The sequence below is a fragment of the Strigops habroptila genome, chromosome 13 (genome assembly GCF_004027225.2).
Source record: "Strigops habroptila isolate Jane chromosome 13, bStrHab1.2.pri, whole genome shotgun sequence".
Lineage (NCBI taxonomy): Eukaryota > Metazoa > Chordata > Aves > Psittaciformes > Psittacidae > Strigops > Strigops habroptila.
The window spans coordinates 5,765,511-5,790,727 of record NC_044289.2 but is presented as its reverse complement, the minus strand read 5'-3'; the positions used below and the strand labels follow the sequence as shown (position 1 = coordinate 5,790,727).

Here is a 25,217-nt window from a genome sequence, read left to right as displayed (position 1 = left end):
AGGTTAGCACAACCACTGCTCTGGGTTCATACACGGGGGAACAGATCATGTGTAACAGTCTGCCCTGTGTGGTTATAGCCTTCCTAAGAGCCTCAGGAGCAGGAAGATTGGCTCACACAGCACACACCTCTCTGCTGCCCAGAAATGAAATTCGTAACTGTAATGCCAGTAGTGTTATTTATAGGGACTACAGTTGGTTTATTGTTTTTTTCACATCAAAGCCTTCAGGATTTTGTCTTAGGCGAAAAGTAATGTGTGTGTTGTGTCGTCGTGTCGTCCCCCCCGCCCCCCAAAGTTGTTTGCAATGAGAAAAGGCAGTAATGTTATTTAATGTTATTCTCCAGCAAGTTTTGGGTACACGGAGTTACACCAGTGCTGGTCATAAAACTTTACCACTAGAATCCAGTCCTAATCTTACCACTTCCATTCTACCAGTTATCTTTCCTATTCTTTTTTTCCTACTTGATAGCTTTTTTAATTCCACCATAACATTTGATCACTACTATCAACTTGTTGCTGTTGTTCAATAATATCCTCTTAATGCTTCAGAAAGCACAAGGAAACCACCGCTACTCAACTGCAGCCGGAAAAGCAACACATCCAATCTTTTCGTCTTCCCTTGCCGTCACCGCCTAATCGCTGCTGCGCGGGAGGTTTCGCAGCACAGGGAAGTTTGCTTTTAAATTTCCCTTGGCTTTGAGTTTTTTTCCCCTTTTATTGTATGCTGTCTTCTGCCTTGGCTCCCCGGCAGTGACTAACCGGGCATGAACGGCTTCTACCGGGGCAGAGCGAACCTCCACCTCCCCGGAACCACCGCCACCAGCCCGGCTTTCACGAGTCCGTGTTCCATGGTTATCCGCTGCCGCTCTCGGCTGCTTCCAGCCATCATTCATCACGCAACGGCCGCGCCGCCGCCTCCTCTCAGAGCCGCCGGGCCGGGGCGCGGGCCGGGGCAGGACGTTCCCCGCCATCCCCCTCCCGGTGCTGCCGCTGCGGCGAATCCCTCCCTGTTCCCCAGCCCGGCGCCAGCGGCGGCTCCGCCCTCCCGGCGCCCGCCATTCCGCAACGCTCCTCCCGGGGGGCGGTCGCGGCCTGGTTCCGGCAGTCGGCGCGGCTTTGTGGGCCCGAGGCGGGGCGGGAGGAGCCATGGAGGACACTGATTACTTCGAAGGCAGCGCGGCGGAGTGGGGGAACGAGGCGGACGGGGGGACGGTGAGCGCTTGCGGGTGTCTTTGTGGTGGCGCGGTGCGGGGCTGCCCGCGCTGCGGGAGCCGGCAGGCTCGGCGTCGGGCCTGGAGCGGCCCCTGAGGGGGAGCGCTCCCATCCGGGGCCGCTCTGGAGAGCGGAGGGCTCTTGGGGGCGTCGAGTGGGTTCCGGAGGAGCTCCAGGGTCCTGTCGCTCTGCGGGCTTGGAGAGCTGCGTGTGGGGGTCAGAGCTGAGGCGGTAAGCGCGGAGTGTAGAGGCTGGCGGGGGAGTCTCTGTGGTGGGGCCTGGGGCTTGAGGGCGTTAAAAAGGAGGGAAACAACTGGATGGTTTTGCGCCTTCTCTGTTAAAAAGTCGTGGTTTTGTGGGGAGGAGGTCGCTTGCTGTGGAGAGCCGAGGTTGCTGTGAGTTTCTGTGGGCAAAAATAGCCTAAATATGGGAGTATAGGGGGAAACGGTACAAGAGAGGGGGCTGACTTGACTGTGCTTGTGAACAGCAAGACGATGAGGATGGGGAGGGGGAAGATGATGCCGAAGTCCAGCAAGAATGCCTGAAGAAATTTTCAACCCCTGACTATATAATGGAGCCGTCTATATTTAACACATTAAAGAGGTGAGTGTAACCTTATATGTGTTATAATGCATGTTATGTGTGTTATAGGTGCAGTGTGGTCACTTTGTATGGAAGTTTGTGTGAAAACTCATAAATGATGCTATTGGTTTTCCTTTATTTAGAGTTCAGTTGGTTTTGGTTTTTATTATGACACTCAACTAGTTCTTTTGTAATCCTTTCATCAGGTATTTCCAAGCAGGAGGCTCTCCAGAGAATGTTATCCAGCTCCTCTCGGAAAACTACACTGCAGTGGCACAGACTGTAAATTTGCTGGCAGAGTGGCTCATTCAGACAGGTATGATAAGTGATTGATACACTATAATTTGGGTCTGTAGTCTTTATTTTGTCAGAAATATTTGAATTGGTGGCAAATTTGATCATACTCAGGAAGTGGATTTTTGTGAAGTTGACATCCTGTATGCGTGTATGACTAAATTCTTTATAATAATATGTTTATTCTACACAGAGAATAAGTAATCTATTGAGGAACACTTTGAAATGCTCACAAACTGTATGATCAATACAGTTGAAGCAGCTGCATAAACTGTATTTTGTTTTTATAGTCAAAGGTACTGTTATGTAGGTGGTCTTATCAATATTTCATTGTTTGTAAGAGCACTATATAAATAACTGAACAACTACCCTGTTGCTAGTTACTATACCTTTCAGTAGATCAGTGGTTAGATGGAAGGCCGTCATACAGATACCTGTGTTTTCTTAAGAATTCCATGTACCGGTCTGCTTTTTGAATTCTTCAGCAGCCTCTTGAAAGACATGTTTGGCATTATCTTCCGGTATCTTTGCCCTTAGTATAAACTTTTGTTTACAAATTAGCAGAATTACTACACCCTGATCTTGGAATTGTAGAACTATTTATTACAACTTTGTGTATTCTTTTGTTGTGTACTATCAAAGGTACTGGTAGCGAATATTCTAAAAGGGTGGACTTTATTCTGTAGTAAGGTGTAGTAAGTACCGTCCTAGTAATCCCTTTTGTGTTTAAGATATGCGCATTTTGGTATCATGCCCAGTAACAGTCTTGTGAGATGACTGACATAGCTGTTAGCGTTACTGATGAAGAGAGCAAGAGGAAAGGACTAGTGTGACCTGCCTGTGATCCTAAACAGTCTGCATTCAGGAAAAAAGATTGAGGACCTGTGAATCTTTATCAGTGTGGCTGGACAGTAGAACTGATGGCTCTCCTTTCATCTCTGTGTTGATAAATTTCTGATTAGTTTCTGTTCTCATTGAAAAACTTAAGTGTTGCTGCTATGTTTGATTGGATTGCATCTGCTAAGGTTTTTTTCTTCCTTCTATACAGGTGTTGAGCCACTGCAAGTTCAGGAGACTGTAGAAAACCATTTAAAGAGCTTACTTATCAAGCATTTTGACCCTCGGAAAGCAGATTCCATCTTTACAGAGGAGGGAGAGGTGTGCATGGAATCCATGTTGCTATCTCTACATGAGTGAATCCTACATACGTGCCTTTGTCTGATGGAGTAGTGGATGGTGGGGGAAGGGAAATCATATCTTCAAAGCTCTTTGGTTAAGAAACAGCTGGTTTCAGAAAACCAGATGTATCTCACTGGAGTCCTTAGAGGCTTAGAGAACTTAGAAACTTCGAAGGCGTCCTCCTTTGTAAGAAAGTTCTGTACAACAACGTGCAGAACTCCTGAAAGGTAAAAGGTTTACTTTTAATGACCTTGACAACTAGAAATCCTTATATTTCTCTTTATTGCTCTAACCTTTCAGACTCCAGCCTGGCTTGAGCAAATGATAGCACATACTACGTGGAGAGACCTCTTCTACAAGTTGGCAGAAGCCCATCCTGACTGTTTAATGCTTAATTTTACTGTGAAGGTAGTATACTCAAGTCTGATAAATGGGAATATCTGTAAATGGCTGATTGTTCTGGCATCAAATATTGTTGTGGTCTTACATGTATCTTTTATGTATTCCTCCTAATACTACTTACTCAAATGTCAGAACAGTGCAAGTACAAATTGGTAGAAGGAATTGTGTTACAGGTTGCAAGTAGTAAATGTAGTTTCCCAGTTTGTTGTTTGTTTTTCCCTGTGATCTGTATCTGAGAATTCTGGATTTCTGGTGCAGTATGACATTTCAGTCAGCTTGATATGTTTCTGTGACAGGGAAGAATGTTATATCGGGCTGTGCTCTGAAATATTTTTGTATCATTATGATTTACATTTTTTGCTACATCTTTATTGGTTTCCTTTTGTGTAGTGTGACGGATGAACATGAATTCCACTGAGTGTATGCAGAGGCAAATCTTACAATTCTGTGTGTTCTTCTAGACTTGTTAGGGTATCTGAAATATAAATGCAAATAATACAAGTTTTCTGTGATGTTTTTGGTTTTATAGCTTATATCTGATGCTGGATATCAAGGGGAAATAACCAGTGTTTCAACAGCGTGTCAGCAACTAGAAGTATTTTCCAGAGTTCTGCGTACATCTCTGGCAACAATTTTAGATGGAGGAGAAGAAAACCTTGAAAAAAACCTTCCTGAGTTTGCTGTAAGTGTTTTGGGATTTGGTTGGGGTTTTTTTACCCCTTTTATGTGGGAAGAAAATAGTGTTTTCTCGTTAGGATATACAGATCATTGTGGGATTGTAGAGAATCTTAATATCAAGTCTTCGAAAATCTTACGAAGGGAAGGTATATCTGAGTTTAAAAAAAGAAATCTATCTGTATTTTTTGCTCATTTTGTGACCAAGCATTACTTAAGTTGCTTATGTGACATTTCTCATGCTTATAAAATGGTTTGTAAAAGGTGAAGGTAGAGCTATGGTCTTCCACATTTAACACAAGATCTAAAGATCAGTCTAGTCAGTCCTCTGGCAAATAAAAAGAATTCTTTTATGATGCATGTCAGTGTGAAAGTTGCCATGTGAATCAGTCCAGCTTATGAAATTGCATAATGACTTTTGGATGGCTTTGTACTTCTCCTTTTAAATATTGTAGAGAAAGTACTGAGTGTAACTAGGATAGAAGTTCCGCTCAATCTTGGTATTTAAGACACGAAGTTCTTAATTTAGCCATTTCTTCTCGCATGGCATCAGCGCATAGTGATACTGTGCTTTTCTGTACTTCTTTCTTGGCTGTTGGGTTTTGGGTTTTCTCATTTAGTTGTTTGTGTTGGTGGGTTTGGGTTTGGTTTTTTGTTATGGGTTTTGTGGTTTTTTTCCTTTAGATTAGTAGATTTCAGTGAAATCTTTGCTATTATGGCACTGTAATCTCAGAAGCGTACTTGCATGTTTCTTGTTGAGTGATAAGATTTTTGGTGTGTGCTTTAACAGAAGATGGTGTGCCATGGAGAACACACTTACCTTTTTGCTCAATCTATGATGTCCATATTGGCTCAAGAAGAACAAGGAGGGTCAGCTGTCAGACGGATTGCTCAGGAGGTTCAGCGGTATGCTCATGAGAAGTAAGTGGGAGTTATGTTATATATGTAAGTGAAATGTAAGTCACCAGGATTTGTAAACTGTTGTGTTTTGCTCATTCTTGATTACCTTTTGTCGTGGTTTAAGCCCAGCTGGTAACTCAGAACCATGCAGCTGCTCGCTCACCCCTGCACCTTTTCCTCCCCTGCTTCTGGAGGGGTGGGGAGGAGGATTGAAAGAATGTAAATCCCATGGGTTGAGATAAGAACAGTCCAGTAACTAAAGTATAATACAAAACCACTACTGCTACCACCAGTGATGATAATGATAAGGGAAATAACCAGAGGAGAGAATATAAAACTAAAAAGGGAAGGGGAAAAAAACCAAAACAACAATACACACAAGTGATGCACAATACAATTGCTCACCACCCGCCGACCGATACCCAGCCCGACCCGAGCAGTGATCTGGGCCTTCTGGGTAATTCCCCCCAGTTTATATACTGGGCATGACGTGCTGTGGTACAGAATACCCCTTTGGCCAGTTTGGGTCAGGTGTCCTGTCTCTGCTCCCTCCCAGCTTCTTGTGCCCCTCCTCACTGGCAGAACATGAGAGACTGAAAAGTCCTTGATCAGGGTAAGCATTACTTAGCAACAACTAAAACATTGGTGTGTTATCAGCATTGCTCTCAGACTAAAGCTAAAATGCAGCACTGCACCAGCTACTAAGAATGAGAAAAGAAACTCTTACAGCTGAACCCAGGACACCTTTTACCAGCAAAAGGGGAGTTCTTAGCTGCAACAGAACCTGTACCAAGCTTTAATTTGTGAAACAACAGAAAAGTTCAATGTCCTGTACTGGGAGACCTGAAATCAGAAGAGCAAAGAATTGAAGATTCTGTCTATTAAAAAAACCCCGTATCTTTATTCTATGAACATTTTAGAAACAAGCAAGGGAAACATAGGCCTGTTTCTATGATTACCCAGGATAAGGGGTTCTGCCCTAAGGCATTACATTCCGTAAGATGTGCCCTGTTGATTCAGTGAGGCTAAAATGAAAATATATGAATTAAGAAAATAAGTTGCTATGTATGTTTGCTCTTCATCTAGAGGCCATGATGCCAGTCAGATCACTTTAGCATTGGGTACTGCAGCCTCCTATCCTCGAGCATGTCAGGCTCTTGGTGCTATGTTGTCCAAAGGAGCTCTGAATCCAGCAGACATCACTGTCTTGTTCAAAATGTTTACAAGCATGGACCCACCTCCAGTGGAACTGGTCAGTAGCTATCTTCTTATAACCTCAGAAATGTTCTTCTAGTACAGTAGCACTCAGAAATATGAGGTCTGTTTGTGCTAAGTGTTGTATCAACAGAAAATAGAAGTTAGTATTCAGGCTCATCCCTCTATAACTTCAATGTCTAAATGTGAAACCACTGCTTGTATTCCGTTTTGCATTAGCTTCTTGATAGCTTGGGGTTTGGCTTTTTTTTTTGATCATTCCAAGTTGTCTTTTTGCATATAATTAGATTAATTAAAGAGCTTTTCAATTAGGAGATAAAGATGGCAAGGAATAAATTAGCTACTGCTAACAAAAAATAAAAAAATAATGAAAAAACCCACCCAGTTTTGCAGTTTGTTGTAAACACTTAAATGGCACATTTCACACTTGTCACTGGCTCGTTCTGATGTAGGTTCTGGTAACAAACGGTGGCATTTAGATACTTTAGCAATATGGTTTGTAACTCTGGTTTTTCTTTCTATTCCTACCCTGCTTTTTCTGCCCCCCCCCCCCCCCTTCCCCCTTTCTTTCTGTCAAAAGTTTGGTTCTCTTCATAAAACTCTCTGACCTGCTCTCAAAGGAGAGTGTGTTATATCTCTTTCTGTGCAAGGTATATCAGATGCAGAAACTCTATTTTTAGACACCTCTTGTAATTCTCAGGCTCTAATAAACCATTCATTTTCTTCACAGATTCGAGTGCCTGCTTTTCTGGACCTCTTCATGCAGTCATTGTTTAAACCAGGTGCCAAGATCAACCAAGACCACAAACATAAATATATTCACATACTGGCATATGCAGCTAGTGTAGTAGAGATGTGGAAGAAGGTAATGTTCAGTTCTGTGAATAATACTATTTCTACCTGCAGTGGCCTGACCGTGCTGAAGAACATGTATGATTGTGAAGTTGCTAAATTTAAGATACTGTATTCAGCTTGGTTTACTTATTTTAATAGGAAATGTTTCCGGCTTCAACTGAAATAACTATAAAAGGTAGATCCCGATGACCAAATAGTACTGTAAAAGTCTGAGTGCACTGAGCATTTGTGCTCTTTTCCCTCACCTCCCCCTAAAGGTTATCCGTAGCAGTTTTGTGTTACTGCACTGTATGTGCTTTTTCAGAGGAAGTGGAATTTAATTCTATGAAGTGGATAAAGTAATCTATAGGGAATTAAATAAAGCAACCATCCTTGTGCTTCAGCTCACTGATAATTAGTTCTTCTGAAACTTAGATTTGAGTCTGTCTTTTGAGAAACAGGATGTAATCTCAGGCTTATCACAGTTCCTCTCTTTAAATAACCAGAGTTATCCGGGATATTCACAACTCTTGCATTCAAACTTTGCAATTTTTCAGAATAAGAGAGTCAGTATAAACAAGGATGAACTCAAGTCAACTTCAAAAGCCATTGAAACCGTTCACAACCTGTGTTGCAATGAGAACAAAGGAGCATCAGAGTTGGTTGCAGAACTGAGCACTCTCTATCAGTGCATCAGGTGAGCAGAAATACAGGTCCCAAGTTTTAGTTGTTGGAAGGAAAGTATTCTTAGGAGAGGTTAGGGTTAGCCTACTGCTGAAGGGAAATGCCTTTGTGGGCTACTCTGAGAACATCCTCATTGCAGAATATGTGAAGATGTGGTCTGAAAGCAGCTCTCAAAACTGTGCATCTTTCGAGTGTCTCATGAGGACACAAGTTCTGGCTTTCACTGACAGCTTGTCATCCTTGTGTCACAGAATGTGCTTTTCTCTGCCACTGGATAAAGATGATAGATTACTTTGTCTTCCCAGTAAAGCTTTCCTAGCAATAGATGTCTTTGGGTTTTTTTTCCCTCCTCTTATAAGTATGAAATAGCACCTACTGAATAAATTGGAACAAACTAGGAGTGTACATAAATTTTGTTGCCTATGTTTTGCATTTTGTGCTTAGCAGGGAGTGTCTTTGTAGAAAGAATTTTCCTCCAGGTTATGTAATTTTTCCCCCCTTTTCTTTGTGAAAAACTACTTGATGTGCTGGCAACTTTTCAAGCAAAACTTTTTGAGTTTTATGAGTTCTGCTGTAAGTTAAACTGAAATTCTGGCAACCATTAGAATATACTGAAAGATGATTCTATGATTTTTAATTTACAGGGAGTTTTGTTTTGTTTTGGGGTCTTTCTGTAGTTGGGTTGTTTGTTTTGTTTTATGCTCCTGTGCTAACGTGATCTCTTTTTTTGCAGGTTCCCAGTCGTGGCAATGGGTGTATTAAAGTGGGTGGATTGGACAGTGTCAGAACCACGATACTTCCAGCTGCAGACTGATCACACTCCAGTTCATCTGGCATTATTGGATGAGGTAAAAGTGCACATAAACCTTGTTGAAGAGTGAGAATGGTTTTGACTTTTGCAACTGGAAGTACATCCAGTTCACTGAATGTGTAACATTCGCAGTAAGTCAGTAAACATACAGAGATTAATCTCTTTCTTTCGGTTCGATTATTTGGTTTTGTCAGCTCAGCATTATTTAAGATAGGAAAACTTGGGCATCAAAGAAAGAAATGAGAGAGTACTTTTCTAAAAGTGAACATCGGTGTAAACCTTTCTAATAAAGACCGCTGCATTGGTTTTAAAAACTGAAGTTCTGAGGATCTAACTTCCCTGTCTTGTTTGCAGATCAGTACATGCCATCAGCTACTTCATCCCCAAGTTCTACAACTTCTTGTCAAGCTCTTTGAAACAGAACATTCGCAGCTTGATGTAATGGAGCAGGTGATTATCATATTAGTTACGCTTATTCAAGATAATAGCTTTTGCTGTCAAGCAGTCTTAAGAGTTTAATTTAGGAATATGGTCATGGTTAAAACGTAACATAGCAGACAGGGAATCAGTAAGAATGAGCAATAAAAATTGCACTGTTTTGAGAGGAAGTTCTAATCTGTTGGTTCTTCCCTCCCCAGCTGGAATTGAAGAAGACTCTCTTGGATAGAATGGTGCACTTACTCAGCCGAGGATATGTCCTACCTGTTGTCAGCTATATCCGCAAATGCCTAGAGAAGCTAGATACAGATATCTCTCTCATCAGATACTTCGTTACAGAGGTCAGTAGCAAAAATTGTATTTACTAACATATAGAAGTAAACTTCAGTATCAGCAAGATACGAGATTGGATTCTGAGTGATATATGCAATATCAGTATTCACTGGGATGTGGCTGAGTCCTACTGATTGCTGACTTCTGAAAGTCTTAAGGTAGTGGATAGAGTACCACAAGAATACATAATTAATTACTTGTATGGAGAACAAGAAGTTTTACGTGCAGCTACATATGCTTCCAAGGCTAGTATTGTAAATTAAATATTGTCCCTACTACCCCTCTAGCTGTAAGGATAATCCATTTTTGTCTGCTGCTTCAGGTACTTGATGTGATTGCTCCTCCATATACCTCAGACTTTGTACAGCTTTTTCTTCCAATCTTGGAGAATGAAAGTATTGCAGGGACTATTAAAACAGAAGGTGAACATGACCCTGTGACTGAATTTATAGGTGAGTAATATTTATTCCTTGCATACTTGCTTCCTTTTGTGTTCGTTATAACTAACTTGCAAATAATGTTTAGGAGGAGGATTGCTAAAAATAGGAATGCCTGCCAGATATTTTCACAGATAACTTCCTTTTTAGTGGCCTGTGTTTAGTGGTTTTCCTTTAATCAAGAATCTCTGGGTAGTAGTGAGGAACATTGAGACAAATACTGCTTTTTGAGAACTAGAACTGTACTAAGGAAAGGATGGGAAGGGAAGTAGTCTGACATACATATAATACACTCCAATCCTAAAACAAAAACATCTGTCCAGACCCTAAAATCCTAATTATTTACATGCATGCAAACAAATCAGTGTACTGAACGCTTTTTTCTTTTTTCTTTTTCTCTGTTAAGCTCATTGCAAATCTAACTTTATTATGATGAACTAAGCAGTGGAAAATCTGAAGAACACAGAGCACACAATCACTGCTTTGCCCTACTCTCCATCAGAAAGGCTATATAACTGGCCAACAGAGCAGCAAAAAACCCCAAACCAAGGAAGAAGGGGCTGAAGGGCATTCGATTGACTTGCATGGTGACCTTGAGCTTCATATCAGAGGACTGTTAATGTACTTTGGCAAATGGAGTAATACTGAAGGCTTTTCTGTTATAACACAAATTAGTATAAATCTGAATATTCTGAAATGAATAGCAGGAGAAAAACATTTATTTCAAAGAATGTTATTTTGGTTACTTGGAGAACTTGTCACTGATTCTTTGTGTAATATACAAAACCTGAAGAATGGGGAAGGAAGCTCCTACTAAAAAAGCTTTGCAGGGTTTCCTGAAGACTGGATCTTGAATGCTTTAGGCTTTGATGTTGTAAGTTGTATAGAAGGAATTTGTGTGATTAGCTCTGTCTCACCTTTGCATTGTTTAGAATTCTAAATAATTCTACATATTTACTGCTATAGAGTTGTAACAGTCAAGGTTAGTTTTTTATTAACAGATGAACGCTATGTGAGTGTGTTATCTTCCAGAATCTATTTTTTGTTAAATAGATGCTTCAAGTGTTACTGGTAAGTTTCATTACCATGTCAGAATTCTACTGCTGTCCAGCAATGTGAATGTGTGCACAAATGTTATTACTGCTTCTTGTGGCTTGTTTTTTATACTTGTCTCTCATCTGTTCTGGTAGATTCCAGACAGTGCAGGGATACACCCAAGATTATACTTTACCTTTAAATAAAGGGTTTTTTCTTTTCTAGAGATTTATTTCAAAGTTTTACTACGGACACTCTTTCTTTTTGTTCATTGGGCTGGATTTTTCTTTCTACAGGCAAATAGTGTTTGTTTAGAAGTGCAGGGTGTAGAAAAGCCCATTGTGCTTTTTTCCCAGCACATCTATCTTCTGAAGAACCTGCTTTCTAAAAAGACATGGACACTTTAAGTCCAGCTGGATGGATGAAAGAAGGAAATGACCTTGTTCTGTGTTGTGATTCATGAATGGGAACCACTTAAGCTACCATGATACTTCTTGAGACAGCAGCCAGTTGTATAGATTAAGTTCTTACAAAAAGGAGTGCATCTTCCAGTTTTCCAAACAGAAATATCAGCCTACTGGAATATGGCCTAAAACATGTGGTCTAAAACATGTTCACTGTCATAATACTAAAAGCTGTGCTGTTTGACACCAATCACATATTAAAGCAAAGAATTTGAGCAAAAAGACACTACTAAGTAATTAAGTAGTGTCTTCTGATCAAAGTAATTCCTGATATATTATTTTGGTTGCATAAAAGTAACTGCATTACATGAGACTTCCACCACCACTGTTTCACCAGGAGGCCAAGGAAAGAACAGGGGATTTAGATTTTTAATATATCATGGCCAGACTTAGCTTTGTGAGCAGCATCATTGTAAGATATTTGCTCATTACTGTCAGAGAATTTAATATAAGCTCTAGACCCAAATATTGAGTATACTTTTTCCTTCCCAGTATGCCTACATAATTTGTAATTAAAAAAAATAGGTATTTACATATACAGTTTCTGCACTGAAGTCAGTATGACACAGGGCATCAACGCAGACAATTTTCTCATGGGTTAAATGCTTTTAAGTTGGAAATACCTGAAGGCAGCTCTGTATTTATTTTACTTTGAAGACATTGTGTGTTGCTGTCTGGGCTAATTTTGCAGAACTGCCCGATGGTATTGAACTGTGAAGGAGTTTTAGGCTACTATCCTTTAAACAGAAAAAGGTCGTGCTGGGAAGCTTACAAAGTAGTTCCTAAACAGAAGGATGTACGCTATAGAATCAAGGAAGTACAGCATCTCCATATGCACAGTCCTCTTCAATAGCAAGATTGTATTCTGCTCCTCTTCCACCTTTATATGCGCTTGTCACAATTCTCAGCCACCCTCTTTCACCCTGTAAAGAATTAATTCACGTTGTTAATTAGACAGTGTCTGTTCTGTCTTCCAGATATGAATGATTTATAAGTGAATCTAGAAATCCACTCAAGATGAAGTATAACACTGGGTTCACAGGGGCAATCTGCTTAGGTGAATTTACACTCCCTCATCTATTCCAGGTGTAACTTAATTTTTGCTTACAACTAACAGTAACTTAGAGTTGCCCATAACAGGAGCTGCATGTCCACGGAAAAGGGTAGCGTTTGGGATTGAGCTGACATTACTCAAGTAACTTTGGCTGAATAGCCTTGTCTTCAGATTAGTTACGCTTCATATTTTAATTGCTAGTCTACTTCAAAGAAACTTTTACTTTTCCTATCCACAGGCTAGCTTTGCAGCTTCCTATTTGCAACCCCACCTTTCCCCTAAAGTCACTTGTGAGCATGTTTGTTCCCATGTTTCCTTACCCAGGGTTCACCCCAGGAGTTACGAACAATCCAGTATTCTGTTCCATTTTCTACACCCCAGCCAGCCACAGATACAATGTGATTCACCACAGGTGAGCGGTTGTACTCTGTATAAAGCCCTCCACTGTAAGCATCCAGCTTCTCAGTAGCCATTATGCCACAGCTGTAATAAAACAGAGGAAGCAGTTCTTTATACAAGGTGATCATGACAGGGGCCTGGCTAAAACCTATTGGTTTTCTTACATTTTCATTTTAGGGCTCAATTTATCTACAAACAAACTAAAGCCTGCATGTTAGTGCAGAGCCACTAACATACACCAGAGTGGAGAAGTACACTTCAGTCATTGGACTGAGTTTCAAGTATTTCAATCCCAATATTACTAGTAGATAAATATTTTTACCATTCAAGATGTATTTTACCTAATTGGTCCATTAGTATAGATTTCTGCCTTCATCTTTTCTCTTCCGCTGACAGACCCGTAGTCAGCAACTTTCCAGAGAGTGTAGTTCTTTATGACGTGGCACTCTCCAAAAGTCACACAAGTGCCACACTGGTTAAACTTCTTACACTCTACAAAACAAAAGCAAGATCATCACTGCAAGAGAATACTTTTCTTCAAGTGAATTAATTATGATATGACACTAACCTTTTTCTTTTTGAACTTATTTGAGGCTTCATATTAATAAGTAATTAATAAGAGAGAGATTAATAAGAGTAATTACTAATACATACTCTGGTGAAAATAATTTCTTTCTGGAAACCACATTTAAAGTCTCTACAATTACTAGTTACAACTGCTTTACTACTTAGGCGTAAGTGCTTTGAGGAGGAAATGTTTTAGACATGCATCTCTATAGATACAGAAACTATTCCAGTCACACATGACCAGACAGGTTACATTTTTTCCTTTGTTTAGCTTGAGGTGACACTTGTAAATATTTCAATACATTAGAGATTGTGTATCACTGATTTGAGAGATTAAGTTAAAACAATTTAGCTGTGCTAACTTGTCAGGGCATGATTTAATGCTATGCTGTCTGGCTAAAGAGACACGCAGAGAGGCTTGTAAGGAAAACCTGTTCTGTCAGTCAAACAGCAAGTACTACACCAAAAGGCAGGAACCAGTATGCTGAAAACCCAAGAAACTATTTTTTTTTTTTAATGTTAAGGTCTGCTAAGCCTGGAATGAAGCCTTACAGCAAAGCAAATAGGCATCATTCATACTTTGATCCTTAGCTTGGTAGTTGTTGCAGGTCTCATCTGGAATGCCATGGTCATGGGCATACTTCCAAACACCTGAGTGGTCTCCACCTTCGCAGGATCCTGCATCGGCACAGTCAATCACGTTCTGAACGGAGAGATAGGCAGAAGGCCATGCTCCTTTTCTCTTTATGTTGATTCGGTCTGTAAGGATAAGAAATTGTATTTTGTTAGCAAAATACGTGAGTGGCTGCACATTGGAACTAGTGTTAAAACTGTCTACTTCATTGAACCTGTAACTGTTTGCAGGCAGCAGTACTTGTGGTTGGAAAAGCCTCTACTGTCAACAGTGAGGCACATAGTATGATCCAGCTCACATCAGCAGGCTGAGCTGTTACTGTGGGTTTCCATGGGAAGTATTTTCCATTAAAACTCAGCAGAAAATATGCAGATGAGCAAGATCTGTTTAAAGCCCTGAAGTGCCCTAAACCTCTTTTAATTCAAGTCACAGCTTCTGAAACCTTCCAGATCCATTTCCTGGCTTTGACAAGCACATCGTCTCGCTAGCCTCTCGTAGATGAACTCATGCAGAGAGACCTGAGCCCATGCAGCCCAGGTTTCTGGATCTGAGAGACAAGTCTTTCTTCACTGTTACATCAACATCCCACTGTTACCCTGCCACCCCAGGCAAGCAGTGCCACCTGGCTGTCTTATTTCATCAGAAACACCTAGCTTACTAGCAGATACAACTAGCTTACTTGGCAGAGAAGCTTCTCCATGAGTATTTATAAACTGCTTCTCACAGTGCATTAGCAGTCTTAACTGATGGCACTGTAGTACTTTTAATACTATTAGTACTAACAACATTCAACTCTACTTGACAGGACTGGGAGGTGTTATGGCAGCCTAGTCTTCCAGCAACAAGAAAAGGAACAAATGCTTTAAGTGTTCACAGCAGTTAAGAAAAAGAAATACCCTGATTTTTTTTTAATCAACCTTTTATACTTAGAAAAATGCACATATTGGCATGCCTACCTATACAATAAGGTTTTAACTGAAGTTATATAATTAAGGTGCTGTATTTTATCTGTCCTAGTACTTCAAGGTTTCATACATGTCTATTCTTGTAGTGCTTAAGAACAGATCCTTCATATTCCTGCTGTCTGGTCATACCTGCGTTGTCTTCCCAGTTCTGCACAATTTCCTCTATTTCTCCTTCACAGTTTATCCTTTTACAACCCCCCCGTGCAGACAGTACTTCTGCATGCAAATCCTTATGTATTCTCTCTAGAGAAAATATTTATCAAACTGAAACAAACCTCTACTTCCCTTTCCCCAAGAAAAGGCTGATTCATAGAATCTGCTGAAACAGATGTTCCTGCACACTATGGGAGTCAGTTCATTTGAATGATGTAGCTCATGAAGCAAATGCCCTGTGGGCCCTTCCCAGGAGAGGCAGCTTCATTTATTTCCTCATACCCGGGCACGTCTGGAGTAGCCCCTTGCTGCTCTGGGTATGGGAACCAAAAAAGGGAAGGAGACGTGATAAATGCTTTTGCATCTGCTGCTACCATCACTGGGTGATGGGCAGAAAACCCACTTCTGCTCCTCGCCCTGAACAGCGACACGGCAGGAGCCACAAGCGCATTCCTTGTGCAGAGTTTTAACCTTTTTTCTCTATCCAAACCAAGCCTCCTGACCTTCCGCTTGGGAATTCCCGCTGTTGCGGTGTATTCCGAGGTCTCGGCCGTGCTCTTCGCTGCGTACCTGCCAAGGCGCTGGTGCTGCCGTGTGCCCAGCAGGACCCGCAGTACTGCGGGATGTGCTGGTTCCGAGTGGTGCTGGCGTAGTTGACGCCGTTCACGTTCCTCCAGTCCCAGCTCTCGGGGAGCGCGGAGATGTCCAGGTACTCGTGCGGCCGGGCGTAGGTCCTGCGGGGCGGGGAGCGGGGAGAGGAGCTCGCGCCGTGCCCGGGATTCCAATGGGATAATTTGGGGGAGTTTCGTAACGGGGCCGCCGCTGTCCGGCGCGCTCACGTGACAGCGGGCGGCGTGACCGGTCCCATGACCGCCACATCGCCCCACCGAGCCCCGGAGAACCCCCCCGAGCCCCTCCCGGGCGGCGGGGAGCGGGCAGATCCTCCCCCCCCCTCCCCGCCCCGAACCCCGAGCCCGGGCGGTGCCGGGCTTGCGAAGCCGCCGAGCCCGCGGGCGCTGCGGCTGCCCAGCGCCTTCCCCGGCTCCACACCGTGGCGCCTCTCGCACGGAGCTGGGGGTGCCCGCAGCCCCTGCGAGTCGGGGCGGCGGAGCCGAACCTCACCTCAGGCCAGGCGCCCTGCGCGGGGCCGGCTTGTAGCAGTGCTGCCCTTCCCTGAAGTAGAGGCCGGCGTGGGCGAGGGGGCAGAGGCAGCCCCAGAGCAGCAGCAAGAGGAGGGACGCGAGGCACTGGCACGGCACAGCCATGCTGGGTCCGGCACCGCCTTCCTCCGCGGCGTGGCCCGGCGCCGGGTTTAAAGGAGGGGAGGTCCCGGCGGGCGGGGCTGCGGGCGGGGCTCCCACGAGTCCTTATCTCGGGGTTATCACGGAATCAACTGGGTTGGAAAAGCTCTTTAAGCTCATCCAGTCCGACCGCTCCCCAGCACTGCCAAGGCCACCCCTAACCCGTGTCACTGCGGGCCTCGTCCACATGCTTTGTGAACACTTGCAGGGACGCTGGTTCCATCACTGCCCTGGGCAGCCTGTTCCTATCTCAGTGTGTCTGGGGGAAGCTGTACGTCCCCAAGTCCTTCCTAATGGTATATAAGTAGTTTCTTAGGGGACAGGGAATGAACATAGTGAGGGACGTCAGACCACTGTGTTCGCTCAGAAAAACAATTTTGATCACACACATCCCATCCCCCTCCTCCAGAAAAAGAGAAGGGGGGGAAGCTGTTGAAATATTGTGCTGCTGTGAGCACACGGGTATCTGGGTATCTGACAAGGAGCCGTGTATCTGGGGACAGCTGCAGACCCAGTGAGGCTGGTTTATGGGTGTCTTTACCTTTGGCCTCACACATCAGCACTGTGTAAAGCTGCACCCAGCTTTCTTGTTTGGATAGGGGTTTTTTGCTAGTCCTAAGTTTGAATTTCTCAAGCCCTTTTATGGTGCAGTTTACAAAGGAATTGTGTCCATTTTTTTTACTATTATTTAAGCTTCAGGACATTTGAAGATTCCTTGTTATCTACCTCAAGATTTGGTCATTAGTAAAAATACTTTAATTTTCCTGCAGAAGGTTTAATTAGTGTGAGTGGACTACCAGTTTCTTTCCCATCTATGGGCTAGAGCTTTCACGTTTGGTAGAACAGGTTTAGTAAACCAGAGCCACTTCTTCCCTCATAGCTTTTCTTCCTTTTCAGCACTTTTTGTAAAAGACATGAGGCTTATTAGTTCCCCATTATGAATAGAGAAACTGAGAACCAACACAACAAAAGGAACAGCAGAGCAAGAGCTGAGCCTGCTGCTGTGCAGTTGACCTTTCTGGCAATTCATCAAATGATCCAAACTCACCAGTAACTGCGGCTGGCGCAATAGGGCCCAAGTAAAGGTATTTATTACCCAGCAGATGAATTCACATGCCACAAGCCCCAGGTTTTTGCTGGGTCATAGGTCTACAGCATGAGGAAGGTAATGAACTCCTTTTGTTGTCTGCTCCAACTGTACCAAAACCGATGTGTTTAAATATATGGGGTCATTACACTGATGATAACTTACAGTGGGCAGTCCTGCCTTACTTTGGACCACCTGCCACCAGAAGGCAGTCTTCTTTTTAAACAGTTCTTCTTTCTAACTGAAATGAAAAGGTGAAGCAGGTAGTCTGTATTCCCTGTTGAATGCAACCTTTTTTGGTAGCATCCTTAAGGATGATACAGCTAGCCCAGATTAGCTGAGACTAACATCAGCTCATCTGGTAGCCATCTATAGATCTCTCTCAAATTATCTGGTGGGCTGGAGCCAGGCTAATCTCAAACTGAATAGGCTTTCTTCTCAACAGTCTTCTCCACTGCTGTGAAAAGCCAGATTCTCCCAAGCAAGCCATATTAAAAATAAAGCATCCCAGAATCCTTCCTGCATGTGTGTATTTGTTGCTAGTGGGGACTGTGATGGCATTAAGAAAAAAAAAACAAACAAGAACAAGAGAAACAAAAAAACACCAATAACAAAAAAAAAAACCAAACCCCAACTGGCTTTTTGTGGTCTTGACTTACGCCAATAGTCAGAGCTTTAGTATCTAGGGCTCTCTCTGAAGGCAATGGAAGCAGTGGGCAGCTGATAACAGACCCTGCAGGCCAGGCTGGTAATAGCTGTGCCCAGTGCCCGGCTGCTCCTAATCACCCCAATGCCAAAAGTGCCCCGAAGCCAACCCTGCCGCAGCGTCCCCTCTCTCTGGTGACGCTCACACAGCTAATCTGCACCAGCACATGTCCCATGGCCCTGCCTGGGGACCGCGCTGGGCAGTTAAGAGGCTTGAGGTTTCTCAGAGCTGAGGACAGGCCCGAAACCAAATTTTCTGAGAAACAGGCATCTCGTGTTCCAGGTTTGGTGTAAAGAGAGACTGGGGGTCCACAGAAACACACCTGGGGAGGAGAGGGAAGAGGCACAAACCTACTTCTGCTTCACAGAGCCCCTCAGGTGCTTTGTCATGTGCCATCATTTTTAAGACTCTATAAGGAAGTGCTGCAGAGGAGGCACATGATTCCAGGGAGCTATTTTTAGCAAGAGAAAAACCAGTGTTACGTGATTGCACATTTCTTTTACTTCCCCTTTTTTGTTTGTTTTGCTTGCGACGTGCTCTCAGTGAGAATAGTTATTGCTGAAATTGTTTTGTGAATTAGCATCTTCGTCTCCTTCATAAGTTGTGGCTACTGTAAATTGATGCATTGCGTATTTTATGTAATATTTATTTAGTGTCAGTAGCTCTCTGACACATTGTGTCAGAATGCAGCGATTGAATGCACAACTCAGAATTGCACTATTACTTTTAGCTAAGCATAGGTGAAGAAAACAAATGTGAATGTGCATGAGTGAGATGAAATTTGCTTTGAAAATAAACGTCCAAATAACCTTTCCAGAATTTTGTCTTATGAAACCGCAGAAGATACCTGTTGCCATTGTAGAAAATACCTACAGTGTGGCAATGGAACATCATTGGTTGTTTTCCTGAGTAAATTAAACTGTTTAGAGAATTCTTATTTTTTGAAAAATGGTAACACTATTGTGTTTTAAGGAAACAAACTAATTTTATCTGAATTTAAGGTCTTGCTTTTCTTGCTCCCTGCTGAAGATGGCTCCCAAGCTATTGGCAGAGGATGGCAGAATGTTTGCTAGCTACTTCTGTGCAACACGCTAAACTTTGTCTTAGGAGCAGTTGCCTGTTCCTCTGTTGGCTGGTGAAGGAAGTGGAAGTCAGCTGTGGTGGGGAAGTCTGGAATAAGCTGATTTTTCTTTTGGAACGATATGGAAGCTCAGAGGTTCCTTATCTCTAACAACCCATACAGTGGTAGTTACTCTCAGTGAGTCAAGTCCTTCCACTGTCATCTTTTAATGCAAAATAACTTAAGGTGTTTTCCTAATTATAGTTCCTTTTCCTGTCCTTAAAAGGAAAGCACTGACAGCTGTCTAATGTGTAATAAAACTACTACAAGCTTCCAGAGGACAGTCCATTCTGGGTTTCTGTTGCTCAGTGATATTAGTCCTGTTTATCAGCAGGCAACATGACTGTCGTGTTTTGCTCAGCCTCACATAATTTCCTTTAATGCAGTGAACATAATAGTTCACTTCAGTGAAACTGTGTTTTCACCTCTAGCATTTTCCTGGCAAGTTCTGAAATACTACATCTCAGATATAAGAAAATAAGAAATATAAGAAATGCTGTATTCCTTAATGGCAGGAAAGGAAGAGAGAAAAAGAGGGGGGAGAGAGAGACCATCTGTGCAAGTTAGTGAGAAGTCGATTCAGATTTTAGATTGTCTGAAGTTGATGGGTTCTTATTAAATGTTTAAGGAATGTATATCTTTGAGAGTACAGTGTTATGTTATACAATGGGGTTTTTTTTTTTTACTGATCCTGCCCCCATCCTTTATGCAGTTAGGCACTGGGAATGATGCTTATTAGTGAAGTGTAAGCTTGCCTGGCAATGTGCTGAATGTGGTGATTATAGGGGTCTACTGCTCAGAAGTTGTTACTGGTTTTGTTATGGATCTTGTCCTGTATGACTCATACGATGTTAAAACTTCAATTATGTGGCAGAAGCACATGTACTTAACAAATTAAGGTCACTCATTTTTGGCTACAATCTCTCTATATGCATATGTATTTGTATATATATTACATATAAAATAATTAAACACAAATACAGCGTACACAGATATTAATGAACCACACTGTTTGCTGCCCAGAGAACTAGAATTAACTGTAAGGGGTGGGTGCATGTGACAATTTTCCAAGCCACTCAGTGGTGTACTTGTGCTCTTGTACCCTGTACACAGGCAGTAAATAGGCACTTTGCCTCCTGGTAGCAGCCTGAAGCGCTGGCTACTCCCCTCACTGGCTGCGTGACAGTCCCACTAGTATAAAAAGGCCCCTTGGGGCGGACTGCGCTGCGTGTAGCTGATACAGCAGCAGAGAGGGCTTGTGCTGGGGACTGCAACCACAAAACCTGTTGGGTTGTAGCCACCAACGGGTCTAAGCTACACAAAATGCGTGAAATTGTGCATCTTCAGATCGGCCAGTGTGGGAACCAAATTGGATCTAAGGTAAGGTCTCTTTTCAATATTGGTCATTAGCGGTAAGGGCTCCCAGTGGTAGCAGGTCAAATGTTGTTAATGGATGGAGACTTTCAGGGGGAACAATTTGCTAACTCAGTGGTAAGATGCATGGCATATTAGCAGTGAATATGAATATTTTGGTATGAAAGTCCTAAGATGGACTTGCTCCTCATGCAAAGGTTAATGTTAAGACTGTCAAAGAATGAAACATCTGCAGTAACTGTCACGGTGATTATAAGTGCTCCAGAGCATTCCTGCTGAGACTCGTATTCCCAGGGGCACTAATCTAGCCTGCAAAATACTGGGACAAGTGAGGGAACAAGTAATTTCAGGCCTGCAAAGTTGTGATGACAGCGCTTTAGTTCAGCCATACAGCAGTAACTCTGCCACACTGTGATCACTGATGTATTAACCAGCAGAATGACCTGTGCTAACAGTGACCAATTAAGTTTTCCTGAGAGCGGCAGAAAGTGCAGTGAAGGATTCCTGCCTAACTGGCCACCTGTGAGAGGATCTCATGTCATTTGGAGTACTTTTGTGTAGTTCAAACGCTGGCATGCTTGTTACTTAGAAGTCACTCATTGCTGACTTTGTGTGCTCGGAGAAAAAACCCAACCAAACCTCACTGCTTTTGGCTGCGTGATATCTCTTTTTTAATTGACAAGTAGGAAGTTGTCAAAAAACAAAGGGTATCTGTGTTAATTTGGGGCCAGGAGGTCTTTGAAGATACATGTTAGCTGAAGGATTGTTCCGTTGTGTTCTTCCTCCATTTTTTTCTCCCACAAATCTCACCTTAATTCCTTTTATTGGAACATGAAGCTGTGGATGGCCAGGGAACATCATGTTAGACCCAGACAGTTCAAATGCAGCCAGCATGGTAGTTGAAAGGTTTGTATTTTTTCTGTTGGCTTTGACCTGGAAATCACTTGTGCCTAATAACACCTGTAAGAAAAGCACACATGCACACACCACTACACCATGCATGTGCTGGCAGTAGTGTATTTGTACACTCAAAACAAGACTGGATGCTAACCCAGGAGACCTTTAACATTAAAACAGCCTGGTCATTATAGTGGGTGGGTGTGTCACATTAACACTGCTGCAGCTGCTGCCTAGATAAGAGCCCAAGTACAAGACATCCATGTGAATGTCAAGATAGGACACTTAGGACCAACATCTGTTTGTGGAAAGCATTGCTAGCATACAAATTTGGCCGAGCCAGCTTTGCCATGACACTTGTGCACCTCCCCAATCCACCGTCCCAGCTTTTTTGTTACACTTATACGAACTAGTACCTGTGTTATTTAAACTAATATCAATTTTTCTATAAAGGGACAAAATTGAGGGCCTCCACCTATTAATACATGGGTAATAGCTAAGTAGCATACTAAACTGTTGCCTTTGGGGAGGGGGAAGAGGAGGATCTAATAAGTAAATGGCAAAACATCCCCCATTTCAGGCAAAGTTCTCGCTTTGTGTGCAGTCAGGCATGAGCCCAGTAGATTTGGTGCTGAACACATTATGCTGAAGAAAGAGTAAATCTTTGTAAATGTGTTGAACCTGTTTCCTTTTTCAGTTCTGGGAGGTGATAAGTGATGAACATGGGATTGACATCGCTGGAAACTACTATGGGGGTGCATCACTGCAGCTTGAGCGAATTAACGTCTACTTCAATGAGGCTTACTGTAAGTGCTCAGCACTGTTAGGGTGTTGGCAGAGCAATCTGCAGAGCCCACATGGAGGTTAAAATAAGTAATTAAAAGATATATCCCCAAATCACTGTATGGGGGTTGGATTTTTCAAAGCAGGTTATAAGCTTGCCTCTTTGGCTTCTAACAGTAATTGTTCACGTTCATTTTCTTTTGTCCTAGCCCATAAATATGTGCCCCGCTCTATCTTGGTGGACCTGGAACCTGGTACGATGGACAGTGTACGGTCTAGCAAAATAGGCCCACTCTTTCGACCTGACAATTTTATTCATGGTACGTACAGCCTGCTGTCAGCAAACTAACTGGAGTCAGCTGTCCCCAAATGGCCTTTTAACTCCCAACTTTGTGGCTGTTCTTTCTGTTTACAGGTAATTCAGGTGCTGGGAACAACTGGGCTAAGGGCCACTACACAGAAGGTGCTGAACTGATTGAAAACGTCATGGATGTGGTCAGGAATGAGTGTGAGAGCTGTGACTGCCTTCAGGGATTCCAGCTCATCCATTCGCTTGGTGGTGGCACAGGCTCAGGTATGGGCACACTCCTCATCAACAAAATCAGAGAAGAATATCCTGACAGGATTATGAACACTTTCAGTGTTGTTCCTTCACCCAAAGTATCCGACACAGTCGTAGAGCCATATAATGCCATCCTGTCCATCCACCAACTAATAGAGAATACAGATGAAACCTTTTGCATTGACAATGAAGCTCTATATGATATATGTTTTAGAACTTTAAAGCTCACCAATCCCACCTACGGTGACCTCAACCACTTAGTGTCCCTAACGATGAGCGGTGTCACAACTTCACTCCGTTTTCCTGGTCAGCTGAATGCAGATCTGAGGAAGCTGGCTGTTAACATGGTGCCCTTTCCTCGCCTGCATTTCTTTATGCCAGGCTTTGCTCCACTGACAGCTCGAGGTAGCCAACAGTACCGAGCCCTCTCGGTGCCAGAGCTTACTCAACAAATGTTTGATGCACGCAACATGATGGCAGCCTGCGACCCTCGTCGTGGACGTTACCTGACAGTGGCATGCATTTTCAGAGGCCGAATGTCTACCAGAGAAGTGGATGAGCAGTTGTTGGCTATCCAGACCAAGAATAGTTCCTACTTTGTGGAGTGGATCCCTAATAATGTCAAAGTGGCTGTGTGTGACATACCACCACGAGGCCTGAAGATGGCAGCTACCTTTATTGGCAATAACACAGCCATTCAGGAGCTCTTCATCAGGGTTTCGGGACAGTTCTCGGCCATGTTCAGAAGAAAAGCATTTCTCCATTGGTACACAGGTGAAGGCATGGATGAGATGGAGTTTTCAGAAGCAGAAGGTAATACCAATGACCTTGTGTCTGAGTACCAACAGTACCAGGATGCCACTGCAGATGTTGAGGAATATGTAGAGGTAGAAGCAGAAGCCAGCCCTGAAAAGGAAGCACAGTAAAAACAATGGCAATATCAAAACATTCTCCAAATAAGCCTGTTAACACTCAATAAAGAAAAAGCAGTAACTATCCCCTGCAGACCGAAAATAACACCTTTCTGAAGAATTCTCTGCATCTGGCCAAAATATATCCAATATTACAATACAGTGCTTTTGAAACTAAGGGCAGCTGTGCTTTACTCTTCTAAACAACTGTTGACACTGACTCGCTCTCAAAAAAGGCCCACTGTGAAGACAAGTTGTCTCATGACAGCCTTTCTTGTAAATGTATTCACCTTTTGAAGATTATTGCCTCATACTGAATGTAATATACAGCCTCTGTGCCTGTGTATAAATATATACCAGGATCCTAAGCAACAGCAAAATATGCTACCAACTCATCAAACGTATTTATTCTCAGGTAAACAGTCCCTGTTTTGTTTGTAACCTTGTCACTCTTTCAGGACCACGCACACACCTCTAAGGCCTGCAAAGGCAGCTTTGTCTCTCTTATTACACACTCCACAGACTGATGTAGCTCTGCAGGCAAGTGCAGTTCCTTAAGTTGCAGGAGGACAAGAGAGGAAACAACACAGGGCAAAAGAGTGAATATGCACATTCTTACTTTTTTAAAAGTACTTTAATAGTTCTATCACATTGCTGGCTTATATTATTGCAGAGCTTGTATTCATTATCGTTGTGTGGTTTGTTTCTATTTCAAATTATAGATTGACTTATTAGCATACAGTGTTATGGACACCATGTAAGTGTCTTTAGTTTGTTTTTTTTTTCTCATGTGCTAATCTACTGTAAATTTTCTCCCTATCGTTCAGTACAACAAAGTGGAAAGAATGGTTTTCAGTTAGTTAAGTCTAAGTAAGTTTAACAGCAATCACTGAATCAAAAGCATATCTTGACTTCAGGGAAAAAAGATTCTTGCCATTCACAGCCATCTACTTTACCATGTATTTATAATATTCTTTAAAATAAAAATTATATATAATTCCATAAAATACATTAATACTTGAAATATTTGAGAGACAAAAATCAGTTTATTCTTGTAACAGGAGGAAATTGAGCTTTTTGTTTTTATATACCCTTAGAAGAGAGAGTTTATTATACTGTGAAAAAAGTAATTCCTCATGTTTGGCACAACAGCAGTCCCACGGGCAGGGACACCTTCCACTAGAGCGGGTTGCTCCAAGCCCCTGTGTC

At 42.6% G+C, this 25,217-nt stretch overlaps 3 protein-coding genes across 4 annotated transcripts; 2 read left to right on the top strand and 1 right to left on the bottom strand.

Moving 5' to 3' along the window:
• The first annotated feature begins 1,088 nt into the window (after positions 1–1,088).
• Positions 1,089–11,257, top strand: NELFCD (negative elongation factor complex member C/D). Its single transcript, XM_030502771.1, has 15 exons — positions 1,089–1,212; positions 1,700–1,815; positions 2,001–2,110; positions 3,137–3,246; positions 3,568–3,675; positions 4,199–4,351; positions 5,135–5,265; positions 6,331–6,496; positions 7,190–7,324; positions 7,851–7,990; positions 8,711–8,825; positions 9,143–9,238; positions 9,427–9,567; positions 9,882–10,011; positions 10,403–11,257. The coding sequence occupies exons 1-15, from the start codon at positions 1,147–1,149 to the stop codon at positions 10,435–10,437; spliced, it is 1,752 nt and encodes a 583-aa protein (XP_030358631.1). The 5' UTR covers positions 1,089–1,146; the 3' UTR covers positions 10,438–11,257.
• CTSZ (cathepsin Z) lies at positions 10,714–16,592 on the bottom strand. Its single transcript, XM_030502774.1, has 6 exons — positions 16,390–16,592; positions 15,838–16,001; positions 14,095–14,274; positions 13,290–13,440; positions 12,870–13,032; positions 10,714–12,418 (listed from the first exon to the last, which is right to left on the bottom strand). The coding sequence occupies exons 1-6, from the start codon at positions 16,530–16,532 to the stop codon at positions 12,305–12,307; spliced, it is 915 nt and encodes a 304-aa protein (XP_030358634.1). The 5' UTR covers positions 16,533–16,592; the 3' UTR covers positions 10,714–12,304.
• A 1,908-nt stretch (positions 16,593–18,500) lies between these two features.
• Positions 18,501–24,696, top strand: TUBB1 (tubulin beta 1 class VI). 2 transcript variants are annotated; one of them, XM_030502773.1, is made up of 4 exons: positions 18,501–18,643; positions 22,450–22,558; positions 22,745–22,855; positions 22,951–24,696. In XM_030502773.1, exons 3-4 carry the CDS (start codon positions 22,795–22,797, stop codon positions 24,021–24,023), a joined length of 1,134 nt encoding a protein of 377 aa, XP_030358633.1. In that variant the 5' UTR covers positions 18,501–18,643; positions 22,450–22,558; positions 22,745–22,794; the 3' UTR covers positions 24,024–24,696. The 2 variants fall into 2 exon arrangements, with proteins under 2 accessions (XP_030358633.1, XP_030358632.1); XM_030502772.1 differs by lacking the exon at positions 18,501–18,643 and adding an exon at positions 20,167–20,861.
• The last annotated feature ends 521 nt before the right edge of the window (positions 24,697–25,217 follow it).